Source organism: Patagioenas fasciata, chromosome 1 (genome assembly GCF_037038585.1).
Source record: "Patagioenas fasciata isolate bPatFas1 chromosome 1, bPatFas1.hap1, whole genome shotgun sequence".
Taxonomy (NCBI): domain Eukaryota; kingdom Metazoa; phylum Chordata; class Aves; order Columbiformes; family Columbidae; genus Patagioenas; species Patagioenas fasciata.
This window is the reverse complement of record NC_092520.1, coordinates 144973471-144988011: the sequence shown is the minus strand read 5'-3', so window position 1 is coordinate 144988011 and position 14541 is coordinate 144973471. Positions and strand designations below refer to the sequence as shown.

Genomic DNA, 14541 nt, shown 5'->3' with positions numbered 1-14541 from the left:
AACAGTAATACTCATGAAAATAATAATAATATGGTTTTATTTTGGAAAAAACTCTGAAGAACTAACTGCTGATGGTATGTGCAGAAAGTCATGGTAGTCTCATGTTTTTACTTGCTTTGTTTTAGGTTTAAAGCTACTGCAAATTCTCTGCTTTTCTGAGCAAGAAATTTTAAGTTGCTTGATAATTGTGCTGTTGGTAATGCTCTTTTTGCTTTTCAGATTGGACCATTCTTTGGGAAAACCAGGCCTTTTCCTCCCAGGTATAGTGACTGTATTTTATATAAAATGATTAGCTCCATAACTTCGTGAAAATACCCATGGCTATAATAATATGGATTTATAATCCAACCAATAATGTGTGAATACCTAATCCTGTTCATAAGCTCTGGAATGACTATGAAACAATAAATACCTTTCATTCAAGTGGTAGTGGAATAAATGGAAATTAAGAATAAGTGTTAAAAATGTATATCGGTTCATGATGACTTGGAAACACATTGCTGGAAAATTTTCCACAAAAATATTCTTTCTAAATCCTTTGTGCTGGCATTTGAATACCTGTTGGTTCCATTTAAAAAGTTTTCTTCCTTTCTGAAAACCCTATGGATTTTAGTTTTGGAAAGCTCAAAGGAAGATCAGCAGTATCATTCGGGAAGAACTGAGGTAGCCTTGAAATCTAGAGTGATAGAAATGGTAGGAAATACAAACATTAAAAAAGCAAGATCAGGCACAGGACAAATAATTTAGAAAAATCTCTTACATGTTGGTAGTGGTGAACAGTCTAGTTTTTTTATGGGAAAACAAGGCCTGGTATGCTGATTAATTGTAAGCAAATGCCAACTAAATGTAAGAAAATGCTGTGATATATCCATGAAAAATTAATCTGATCCTAGGATGAAGAGGGAGATTTTCAAGACATACAGGGTATACATGTCTTTGCATGTGACTGAAGTAAGGCCTTATGTGGCATAGTTTTCAAAATTCTTATTTCATGTCTTTAGAAAAGACAAACTGCAAAAAAAAAAAATACAGAAGAAATACTAGGATGACTAATGAAAAGGAGAACCTATTCCATTAGTGGGGAACAGAAATTTGTTCTTTTCAAAATATAGGGGTGGAAAGGTTTGTCTGTTAATTCTGCAATAGGAGTAATTACCTGGGAGGCAAAAGAAATACGTAAGGGAAAGGACATTGCAAGCAGAAGAACAAACCAAATTTTAGCTGAAAATTCAAGAGAATTCCCTGGCTGTGCACAGCAGTGAGATTCTGGGAAAACCTTGTGATGGGACTCATGAAGATTAGAAACCTGAGTGCCTGTATGGGAAGGACAGAAAGAAACAGTCATTTTTTTATTGCAAGAGATTTAGTTCAAATTTCCAGAGGCCCTGTCTCATTCTCCGTCCTTACAAGCTCAAAAGTGACTAACTGAAGTCCCATATCTCTGAGTGACTTTGAGCACTCACGGTTGTAAGTGTAACTGAGGGTGCCCAAGTTATTCCAGAGCCTTTGAAAATGCCATGTTATCAGTGGTCAAAATGGTTTACAATGTCAGAATGAGGAGCATCTTTCAAAACACATTTCTAACATCTGATTGCTGCAGAAGACTCTGTAGTACAGTCTTCTTTCACTGTATCTTAGCTGGTATTAGATGACAGGAAAATCACCCATCTGCTCAAATACGTCTATAAATATTTATGCTTGGGAACTCATTCCACAATGTGCAAGCTAAATTTACTGAAGAATTTTGATTACCTTCAAGAATGTATTATTTTATTTCAAATGTAATGGAACCAAATTAGAACTGTGATTTGTTCTCAAAAAACCCTAGTTTTAGAGATACTTTTTATGAAACAACCTCTTGTTTCAGAGGTGAGAGTAGCTAGAAGTGTTGGCTGCAAAGAAGCTAATTGTGAAATGATTTTCTGAGCAGCTTGGGAAGCTGAATAAGTTCAGGAAGTCTAGTGACCAAATTTTGGGTCAAAAGGGCCATAGCAAGCATTGAGAGGATCTTAGATGCGTCTGTGGATTTTAACAAGTTTTCAAAGTGTTCATGTGGTGAAAAGAGTCTAAAGTACTGAGAAAGAACCATGGTGTTGTGTTGATTATGGATTCAGTCCTGGGCAACTAATATGCAAAGCCTACACTAGAACATTGGACAGCAAAAGCAAGGTGAATGATCTGCTTGCAGGGCTGAGGTTACACAGCAACTTGCTGTACCAGCCATGTCCTGCAGTGGCTGCCAATGCAACCCCAGATGATCAAAGGGGAAAGAAAAAAAAAAGTTCAAGTCAAAATCTGACATGTTTTTTATCACTCATTATCATCTTTTATCAAAAATTATTGCTTTGACTTAATATGTGGAAAAATCCCACTGTCTTCCAGAGGTAAGATAAGTTGGGGTAACCTCATATTCAGAATTCATGATGGATGTCTTACTGGGGAGAGCATCATAGGACTTCAGAGATATTTAGGAAATCCATGTAACTAGTTTGCCTTGTTAGTCCTTTCTTGCAAAATTACTGCTGAATAGCTGCTTTGAGACAGCTCTCTTAGATACAAAAACATGGTGGCCCTGCTAAAAATGATGTCTACCTCCACAGCATGCCAAATCTACAAAGTCATACCTCTTGCAAAAACATATGGATCTGCCCTCAAACTGACTGAGTAAATACTGACTGGGAAAAGGGTTGTTTGAGATGGAAAACCTTTTAAGCTCAGTTATGAGTCTCCAAGACCAAAACCAAAAGTTACTTGATACAGCAGTTATTTTATCTAAACCTCCCACAAATCCAAAAATAAGATAAGTAGTTCCAGATAAACAGTCTGCAGAACTAAAACTAGGCTAAATTATTAGTCCTGGTATTACCTAACCCACCAATAATCAAGTGATGAACAGTGATGAATGGTTGTAGTATCGGCTTGTTTTGGGGGGAAACAAACTCTTGCACTGCCCTTCTCGTCTAGAAAAAGAGTTCTTCCTGAGGTTTCCTCAGAATCGATGGCTTATTCTACATTGAAAATGTATTTTCAATATGATATTTTTACAGTTCAAAGGCACTGCTAAGAATCTCATTTGTAAACAAAAGGGGTGTTTCCTCCAGAATGTGTTATTCTTGTATTGATGGCAAGCAAAAGTGAAATGACAATGCAAAGAAAAGTAAACTGCCAAGAACAAAAACATGAGAAGAATTTTCCTTTCCAGCTCCTTTTTTTTTTTTTTTTTTTCCTGTTTTATTATACTCCCATTCAAAGAATCTTAAGGTCTTATTCCAAGCCTGTTGAAATGAATAGGAGTCTTTCCAGTGACCTCAGTGAGTTTTAGATCAGGCTGTTAATGAAACCCTGTTGTCAACTCTGATAATATTATAAGTAATTGCAGTGTGTCTATAGTATTATTACCTTTCAAAAGTGAATGATGTCACACAAGATCTAGAATCTGAATTCATTGGAAGCAATTATTGTTATTTTTCAAGTTAGTTTCTCAAAGATAAAAACCACTAAAAGCTGTGTTAAAACAAGATAACGATACAAGAACAGAATAAAAGCTATGCTGGGTCAGACCAGTTCTGACTCCGACAGAGCCAATAGCAAGGCGCTTTGGGAGATATGTAAAAAAACGGCATGCATAAGCCTCTAGCCTTCTGGTAAGCTTTCAGCCATTTGCAGATCAGAGACTTCCTGACATCATTTCCGTATATTTAAAAGTGCTAACTGGTTTGTCCTCAACAAGTTTGTCTAGTTTTCCCTGTAAACTTTTAACATCTGTGATACTTTGTGACAAGAACTTTTGTGATTTAATTTTCACATGCACATATATAGTGGGGAATCCTCCCTTTTCACTTGTTTTGATCTTCACATCTACTAGCTTTGTTTGAAACTCCTAGTTTCAGGAGTGGGCTTGAAAACATTAAGATAATGAATAAATTTTCCAAATACTTGAATCTCGTGAGTATAGTCAGCAGGCTGTGTCCTAGCCTCATTAGAAGCCCACCTCAGTGTTCCAGGTAATGCAATTTTGAAAGATGAAACGAAGATTCCTATAATAACAAACAAACCCCTTAACACTTGGAACTGCTGCTATAGAGGCAAAGCACATGTTAATAAAATTTATTGAATTAGCAAGGCAGATGCTTACGTAATGATACAAATAAGAAGAGTGTAATACTTGACCTCCATTACATATGATGGAGTTAATTGCTTTTGAATGCAATTTTTGAGACTTACTATAGTTTTTCAGGGGCAAAGGTGAAGAATAATGTCAAGGTAGAACAAAAGGTCCAGTTTTTGGATTCAGAAAAGTACACAAAAGACTGATGTTAATCTGCAGTTCATCTGAACCTCTTGGGTCTGCATAACACAGGCGGGAATCCCTGCAGAAAAGGCTTTCTTGTAAAATTTTGACAGTTCCATTGTTTGCCTTTTTTCCCATTAAATGCCACCTAAGCTTTCTGATGTTATTTCCTTCCCAACTGTTAAGAAGGAAATTGGGTCACAATATCTTTTAAAGCACAATGGATATGCTTAGTTTAATTTTTGTCTTTAAAGTGGATTAATATTTGAAATGAGAGATACCCATATCTCTATGGGAACTGATTTATTCCCTCCTGGAGACAAAATCCATGGCAACTTGGTCAAAAATAAAACCACTTAGGACATTTTCCATAGCTGTCACATGTTCACAATCTTGTCTCTGAAGGTTCATTTCATTACTGGGGTTGATCTACCTCAATGCAAAGAGCCAGCAGAAATATCACTGCAGATAATTTGCTGTTCATCCAGGTTCTCTGAACAGTTATGAATTCCATCCTTAATAAAAACCTAATAAAGAAAATTACGTTTTGTTTTGAATTTGGTATATTAACTTTTTTATACATAGTATAGTGAAAGTGTGTCTAAATCCTGCCATCAGCACCTTCTAGAGGAAGGGCAGGAGTGTGATGTAGTTCGTACCAGATTCAGCGTATATGGCTTATCTCTAACAACTTGGTTAGGTTGTTCCTCATGAGCCACTTGAGCAAGTTGTGTCATCTCAGAGGTTGCATAAATGAAGCAGGTAGGCAGATGGACCTTTTGTTGGTGGCTGTTTTCTTTCTTGAAAGGTGATTGCACATCTTTAACCTGGCAAGTTACTGCTAGCAGCCAGATTTTTGCAACTTGTAAAAGCTAGAGATTTCTACTTTCATTGTATACATTTGAACCTTCGTCATGGAACAGTTAGCTTTATCACAGAGATTTCTGTGTTGCATTGCAGCCTTCTAAAGTAAGATATGTTGGTAGTTTACTGTTTCTATTTTCTTTAGGCTGTCTAAGAGAAATCACTAGCGACTGATCTAGGACTATGTCATACCTCTTTTTAATGTATTCTACCTATCAGTTGGCTCTGACTGATAAGAAAAGAGACTCAAGTCAAAAGTCACAATGCCTAAGGCAACTACGTTATTTGCTATTTCATGGGTTCTGGGTTTAAAAGGTCAATCCTGACTTGCATTTTCAGAAGCACACCTGGTTTATAAACCTAAGAATCAATACCTTGCCGTAAGCTCATTACAGTTTTCCCTACATAGATCTTTTATAGAACTGGAACGAATACAAGTCCAGAATGTTGTAGTTGTGTTGTGGTAGACAAAAGAAGGTAGTGGTGCCTCTTGCACTATCCTGCTTTCTGTAGACCCAGTACTAAACTTGTTATAATTCACTGATGTTTTGAGATATCTTTTGTGATCTGTTGTATCCTAGGTGTTAGTATGTTCAAATTCGTCATTTTCTGCTTAAAAGAAAATTAATGGTTTTCAGATAAATTTTAAGATTTTTGAGTTAGCATACTTCTATCCATATATTCCATAAAAGTAAAAATCAAGGAAGGACTCTTACTCTGTAAAGCAGAGTAGATTATTTCCAGCTTTTACAATTTTCAGACCATCTGTCTGCAATTCATTCACTGTCATAATGTTCCCCATAAGTATTTTTTCTATCCAAAGAAAAAATACTATTTTCTTAAAAACTTGGTATAGTACAATGAGACAGAGCACACTAATTGGGTAAAAAAATTAAGATTATAGTACTGTCCCTCATTTGGTTTGTTCTTTTAATCTTACTCATTTAAGATGGTAATTACTGTTTTTTGTAAAAGAAAACAAACTTGAATAATGAGTAATATGTCATTTATATCATGTGCATCCACTTGGGGAAAGAGTTGGGGATGGCCTTTCATGTTTTCTCAGCTGGTGTGGGGAATACATAAAAGCTTTAAATTTTTTTTACAAGAGCCATGTCTTGTTGTTCACTGGAAAGAGATGGGTCATATTTTGCGAAAATGCTAGGAAATAAGTACAGGATCATGTTATTTTAAAAGTAGTGTAGCATATATACTCAGGAAGGCAAAGACCTTCAGGGAAGAAATTTATTTATCAATAAAGATGAGAAATGGATTAGATGACCCAAGAAATAGTCAGTCTCTTTAAGTATAATGCATATTGCTTGTATACTAGTGTTTTATCTGATTCAAGTCTAAATATATAAAATGATGGGTTTATAACACACCAACAGTGTGCTACATACCAACAGTGTGATACAACTGTGTTTCAAGGCTTTGGTTGGGTTCTGTTGGTTTGGAATGGGTTTTTTTGTGGGTTTGGTTTGATTGTTTGGTTGTTTGGGTTTGTTTGGTTTTTTGGTTGGTTTTTTTTTTTTTTTTTTTAGCTAAAATTTGTCTATATGTATTTTTATCTAGTTTTAAAAAATTGTGCATTCTTTCATGATGATCAGGCATACTTCCTTCTGCCTGTGCCTCTCACATACACATATACGCAGTCACTGGCTTTCTTAGATGGTGTATCTGTTTTTTTGCAGACCAACACAAAGAACAGACAAAATTAGAATGTAAAAAGAATTAAAAACTAAGAAATTTCAGATTTATAGCTAGCCATGCAATTTTTTCAATTATGTAAAAGCAAATAATTTAATGTATGAAGTCTAGAACCATATATCTTGAAAAGACTCGAGAGAGAAAACATAAATATGAGATAGAAATCAAGTGTCCTAGAACAATATTATCTGAACTTCTGCCACTCTTCTTACCACAATGCTCTGCACATTGTATACGTACCCCATTTACTTTTAAATATGATTCTTATTAGAGATAAACACTTGTAAATTAGAGCTGAATGCAGATTTAAATGGAGACTAATAAGAAATGGGAAAGACTTCAGCCTTTTGTGACGTATGCAGCCTGCATGCCAAAAAGGGGATGGACATGACACAGCTACATGCATGTATATAATTCTTTTCACCTCGTGTGATAGGAGTGCCACATGCCACGAAATAGCTTCTTACTGCTTATCTGCTTCCTATTTTATTGTTTTCTGTTCCACATCACATTTGAGAATAACTAAAATAGGAAACATTATTAACTTGTTTTGGCTGTTTGGGAATATCTAGGTGGTCATATGAAGGATGTAATTAGAGCTAGTGAGGAAATTATTCTTTTTTAAAAAACAAACAAACAAAAAACCTTATTGGGATATTTTTTCAGGTTTGGGGGGCTTTTTGATTTTAGACCTAAACAAAAACATTACCTACCCACTGATGTTCAAATCACATCCCAGTTTAGAAATCCCCAAAGGCATGTTTTTTCTGGTAAATACTTTGAAAAATGATAAGTGTCTACAGATTTACTAACTAGAAAGTAGACTACAAAGTCAATTATTTCATTTTAGGCGGAGATGAATACATAGGTAAACTTGAGCCTAGACCACTTATATTTTAAGAGATTTCTGTGGTTGTTAACTGATGAGTGAACACCACACATGTATGAGTCAAGCTGTCCCCACAAAGTGTCCTTGAGCAATCTTTGAATTTTCTCTCTGTATGGTATTTACTCCTTCATGTTCTCTGACGAAACATTTCTCCTTTCTAATGACTGCACAGAGCTGTCATAGGTCCATGACCTTTTTAACACACTAGATGGTCTGTAGCAGAGAAGGAAAGCAAGAAGAGTCCTCTTGCCAACATTGCTTTTTGCTGAAGTCTCCCTCTAAGGTTGTGGTGCATACAGTACAAGTTACTTGGATGCAAAGGTGTCACTAAACATATCACATTAGCAAACGTATACACTGCTGATGGTAAGTACCATTCACTGAGAAATGGAAGAATGTGAGTTCCTTGTAGAATGGGCACACGTACAAGCAGTTACAGTGGATGCTGATGTACTGTAATTTCACATCTCCATCTGCCTTCCAGTAAGCCCTTCACACTGTTCACATGTCCTAAGCAAAATGGACTTAAATAGCTTTAAAAACCAAAGCTCAACCACTCATAAAAGAGGAATAATTTATGGAACCAACAGGGAGTACTTACTCCAGCCCAGTATTGGCAAAATAGTTTAGTAGAGAAAAATGTATCCATCTTCCATTGACATAGACTTCTAATTTACTTTTGCATTGGGGATTGGGTTTTCGTTTGTTTGTTGTTTATTTTGTTTTGTTTTGGTTTTTCTTGAGGATTTTTTTCTCCCATATCTGAATATATGCATTTTAGTGCTTCATTTCCTGTGAAATTACACCCCCATTCCTTTACAATTGGCCATGTAAACAGAAGGAATAGACCCCACTTCACACAGTTTTCAATCTTGGCTCTCAATCCCACTATTTGCAGTGTGTGAGTGAAGCAAAATGCAGAGCTGGCCTTACATAACCAAGTCTCATGAAGGGTAGGAAGGAAAATGCAGGTGGAGATGCAAGGGATTTTCCTGGGGTCACTCGTTTGCAGAGAGAAGATAAGACTTAAGTCTCTGCCACTCCAGCCCCTGAACCCCTGGACAGTGCTGCCTCTTACATCTACAACCTCAGCTGAAATCTGTTTTCTCTATGTATAGGAAGTGTACATTGCGCATTTGAAGGATATTCAAAATGGGGTTTTGCCTAAGGAGCATGCCTATTCCATCTAACTACATGCAGTTAATTGAGATAATTTAATAAGGAATCAAGTTACTCCAGACAGTATCTGTAGTCCTTCATGTCCACAGACTATCTCCACCAAGGTTGCCCTTTAGACTAACTTAATCTTGTCAGTTAGACAAACTAACTTCCTTCTCTCCAACTACTCTCTGACTTCTGTACATTATAAAGAAATTCCTTTTTATTATGTTCATGTTATTTATAGTACCCTAGCATTTTACTAGCTTCTTTTTTTGCTTTAAATACCATGGATACAATTCTTAGTTTATTTTCAGGGTAATGAATGTCCCATCTTTATTCTTTTTTATTTAGAAAAAGGGGTAGACAAAGGATACTATACTGTCGGAGCCAGACTGATCCGGCTAGAGGATAAGGTAAGTGCATGAAAGCTTTTTTTTTTTTTTCCCCGAATAATGATATCTGATCTACAGACATGTAAGATAGTATCTTGGCATGATTTACTTCAGAATTACAGGGCACTGTAATAAAGAATAATATCCTAATTTCTGTAAGAGAGTTGATGAAGTATCATGTGCATGTTGTTCAGCATTAACTGTTTACCTGCCACACAGACTTGGTTCTTGATTTTAAAAGGGACTACATCCATATTGAAGCCAAATCACACATCTTGTAAGTATGTCGTGTGAACTGACAAGGTGTCTGTCATACCAGAATTGTTGAGTTAAACAGAACAGCTAGTATCAGGAGCCTTTGTAAATAGCAACAGTTGATATCTTGGTTAATAACCTTGAGGTTCTTTAATGTTTACTGCATTTTTCCCCTGTGCAGTTTTCTTTACATCGACTTTGCCCCTCCTTCCCTGTCTTCTTTCCAATAGTATGTTCATCGTTATTATCAAGTAGAGTTACTTAAGAAGTATGACTAAAGGCCAAATCTCAGTGAGGTTCTATTGTTTTAGACTTATTCCAAACATCCTCAAGAGCTTCTCTCACTCAAGTGATAACAAAAGTACAAGTTTGCTTAAAACTAGGAATCTATTTCTCTAGTGGTTTTCTGGTCAGGTCTCTTACCTACCCCTGAAGACCGGTGTCCCTAGAACAGCGTGCTTTCTGTGGACAGTAGCAGTGCAGTAGCTTTGGTATGTGCTATGATGTAACAGCTGAGACAAAAGTCCATTTGAATTTAACACATCCAGTGCTTATTTTTATCCTTGTCTTACTCAAATTTGTCATGCAAATTTTCTTTTCACTTTCTTTTTATGGGGAAGTGAGGCAGAAAGGAAACCTTTCATTATTCTTAAGAGGAATTGTGCATCTTGCCAAAAAGCAGAAATTGAAATTGAACAAATACAATTCCACCCTCACTTGCTTAATATCTAACGATCATTGCTAGGACAAAATTGGAAATATGTGATGCTGTGATGTCAAAGGACAGGTTTTCTTTGACATTTAACCTTTTGTGATAGTGTCAGAGAATCTGCTTCACAGATAAAGACAAATTATCTCAACTTTTAAAGTGGATGGGTGCCTTGCACAGACAGTCCCATTCGAAGTGAAAATGGCTTTCGTACAGAATAGCTTAATTCACTTCAAAAGAGACATATTGCTCTCTAGGCACTGTATAATTTGTAAATTCACACCACTAGTTCATTCAGATTTCTAAATATGCATATGTAGAGAAATCCACAATACAGGTTTGAAAATGTAGCAATAAAAGTATCTGCAATAACAGTTAGGTTACTTTGTGTGAGAAATACTACTAGTGTTGTAAATACTTCCAGAAGCAGTTCTTCATGATCTCCTGCTTGCTCCATATTTATGAAGAGAGATCAGAAAGTTATTAATGTCTGGCATTGGTCCAGCTTTAAAACAGTATGCTGTGGATTTGATAACTTTTTATTTCAAAGCCTCAACTAGCTTCTTAGTGTTTTTAAGTACTGCAGAGGTGTCATGGTGTAAGGAGAAGAACGTTACAGGAGATGCCAATGTTCGCAGTAAATGCTGCACTCAGAGGTCTCTGCAGCAGATATCTGCTTATGCTCAGCATTTACATCTTAAACGAGTTAGAAACCCAAACTCTAGCTGATTCAAAAAAGTTATAATTTTTATCAATACTGCCTCAATGTAGATACTTGGAGGTGATAAAGTAACATGGTTTTGTCTTCTCATGTTAAATGTTAAATGTCTAACGTGAGCGTGTGGTAACCAGTCTGTAGCAGGGATTCACAACAATGTTCTTGGAACAACGTTTAAGCATGGTATAATAAAGATCATATAAGCATGATATAAATATAGTTGTCACAAGCTCAAACTATTAGTGTGGGCAAGTCCAAGCTGCTATTTTGTTTGAAGAATTAAACTGTAGTGCTTTAGCTGACCGCATATTGTATGGGAACTGGTGATTTCTAGCTACTCATTGTTCTGGAGAAAACAAATAGAAGGGAATAAAAATATGTCAAGATACTGTCATAAGATGGCTTTATAAAAGACATTCAGTCATTGTAACTTCCTTTTTGTTCTTAGACCAAACTACAAATGTAAAATAAAACATGAAAGTCTGATGGAACATCAGGCATTTGTTGTTTCAGTACAAATTAGCCTTCTTTTAGGTGTACAGGGCTTCATTCTCATATTCCTGCCAAGAAAGTAGACACAGTGCACGAAAAGGGAAAACATTTCTTGTGTTGACTTGTTTGGGGTTTTGGTGTTGTGTTGGTTTCTTTGAGTTTGTTGTTTTTTATTTTGTACTTTTTGGGTTTTTTTTGTTGGTAGTGGTGGTTTTTTTATTTGCATCTTTTTGTCATGCTAGGTTAAAATATATATGTTTACATAGTGAAAACAAAGTTAAGCTTCCCAGATATCTCTATTTTAATAGGACAATAGAAACAACCACATCCTGCTGTCAAACCGCTTCCCCTAAACTATTTTCCCATGTCTCATGGGCTCTCCTGCTTTAATAGTTCACTGTGTAGTAGCTGCCATTTGCCCAAATGTGAAACAATATTAGAGTCAGGAAGGACAAGCTGGGTTTCAACCTCTGAGGAGAATAAATGAAGCAAGGGCATGTCTGACATCAGGCTCCAGCTGGTGGTGAAAAATGATCTCTCCCTTGGAACTAGAAAACCTCTGGGATCAGCCTCTTCTCCCTGGAGAAATTATTTTAACATTCAGTCACCCAGTATAGTCATGGCAGCCTCCCAGCTGAGTGACACATCTGATAAAATGACACATATTTGGACAAAGACCAGTTGGTGTAGATTGGTATAAATGCAGTGTGTATTTGAACATTTCATCTACTTAAAAATCTCAATCAATAAGCTATTAGTATACCTCTAGCCCAGACTGATCTTTCCCACCAGCATTTTCCAGTTCATTTGGTTTAGTTGTTTCTCCTAAAGGGACTCAGAATGTAATTCACGCATTCAGAGCTGCACATTGTTCTACATAAAGCATAATTATTCTTTTTATAAATTTTGAGAGAGTGAGAGAGAGAGGAGTGTGTAACTCTGATGGTTAAGTTGAACTTTATTCCCTTTAGAGGTTCGCTACTATTTGAGTTAAAATGCGGGATTTGCTGTGTAGAAGACATAGCCATGGATCTCTGAAGTGGTTGCTTAGTGATAAATGAAAGCTTTGAGGCAAAAATGTTTTGAAGATTGAAAGATAACAGCCTTCCATTCACATGGCATGAGCAGTGTTGTCTGCAGCCTCTCTTTCATGACCATCTGCACTCCGTATGTCTGCTTAAGGTAACAAGGAAGAAGTAAGAACAAGTTTGTGTAGGATTGAAGTACCATGTGAGTCCAAAACACAGCAAGTGGAAATACACTTGTATCACTTTGCTTCTAAGCATTGAAAAGCTGACTGGAAAGGGATAAAGTGCATGGTGGCAATTTCCAGACAATATATAAAACTCTTTTGGCAACATTAGTGTTGTGGAAGGATTTACTCCTTTCATTAACACTATGTGATGCATAATGCAAGTTTATGCATAACATTTTTCAACCTGTTTTTCCTTGAGTAGGGCACAAAAAGCTTATTTTGTTGTGGTCAGTGTAATAACGTATTGTGGTTCTTTTCATTAAAACACTGAGATGTTTAGAGAAAGAATAGGGCTTCTTTCCCGACACATGATGTGTGCCGTTTGGCCGACCCTTTCTCTAGTTTGATGGCAGGGTTTAATTTTAAATTGTGGTATGTAGCCATTGACAGATTCTTTTGAAATACATTTAAAGGGAGATCAGTTCCAAGATGATGTTCTAGAGCTGGCATTAGTTTCTGTTCAAAATTGTAAACTAATGCTTCATTATGATGAAATGATTATTTTTTTGTCTTCTTTTCTTTTCAAAATTAGAAACAAAAATTGTGGTGTGCTGTGTCAAACTGCATGACAACCTATAAATAAAAACAGGAGAGAAAAGAATCTACGAATGAAAGGTTAGAAGGGACAGCTGTGTTGTCTTTGAAAAATAAATCTATTAGGTATTTTTATAATTATATGGCAGTCTTCTTTATGTGGTATTTACAGTTATGATTTACGTGCATATTACCATAACTATTTCCATACTTATAGACAACATGTGATAATGCTAGAAGCCAAAAGCAACCATTTGGTAGCATTTAAAAAATGCAGAAACACTAGGGGAAAACAGGGCAGTAAAGCAGAACCCTTCTGAGCTCTATCCATCTGAGTAATATGAGCCAGAACAAAAGTGTCATCCAACACAAACAAATGTAGAGGTTGAATTGTGGTGGTAAACTCTCTCTCTACTGATTTAAACACTCATTTTGCAGCTGGGAGCTAAAAAGATGAGTTCAGAGAAAAGTGATATTTCCCTATCATATTATTCCTTCTAGATAACAACGGAGAAATGGATGTTTGTGAATCTGACTCCTGCTGTGATTACATCAGGAGTCATCAAATAGTAAATCATTTATCATGACAGTGCCTGCAAGCACCACCATAGTGAACGCGCTCTCAGAATTTCCATTATAAAACCCTAATTTGGGGGGTGATGTGCAAAACTGAACTGCATTAAAATAAAATAAGGGGAAAACCTAAAAATTGGTGCACAATGAGTCAGCTGCAAAATGAGTGTGCTAGATTTTTGAGGTTTCAAGGATATGTCTGAAATAAACCCAGCAAATGCATTGGTTAACAAAAACATATTTTGGCACAAAGGTGTGTGAGGGTTGTTTACCCCAATTCCTGAAAGATTGAGCCATTCCATAATACAAAGCTTTTCAAAATGCTCTTTACAAATGGGCATTATGTGGGTTTTCCTAGCTACTAGAACAGGCTGATAGTTCTTAAAAGCAGTTGAGACATACTGCCGTTCCTTGTTGTAAATAGAAAATACATGTCATCCTGGCCATTTATGGTTTGCTAATATGCATGAACACTGCTGGTTTTTGGAGTATATCTTCTCAGGACAAATGTGTGTGAGTCAATAATTAACATAGTTAATGTGACTTACAGTTACTGTGTCTTGTGAAGAAGGTGTATTGCTTGTTGTACATGTTCTTGGAGCATGCCACATTCAGTTCAAGGAGATGGACAAGAGGTTCACACGGAAAGATGCTGTGAATGCGTATTTGGAATGGAATGCTAGAAAACACAGTCAAAG

The 14541-nt window shown here is 36.2% G+C and overlaps 1 protein-coding gene across 1 annotated transcript in view; it reads left to right on the top strand.

Annotated features, from left to right (window-relative positions):
* Positions 1–14541, top strand: part of LOC136103960 (potassium voltage-gated channel subfamily KQT member 1-like) — a 491583-nt gene that overhangs the window by 278298 nt on the left and 198744 nt on the right. The window contains exons 15-16 of the mRNA XM_065842505.2: positions 220–260; positions 9267–9328. Of these exons, the coding sequence (XP_065698577.2) occupies positions 220–260; positions 9267–9328 (103 nt within the window). The remainder of the gene's footprint in view (positions 1–219; positions 261–9266; positions 9329–14541) is intronic.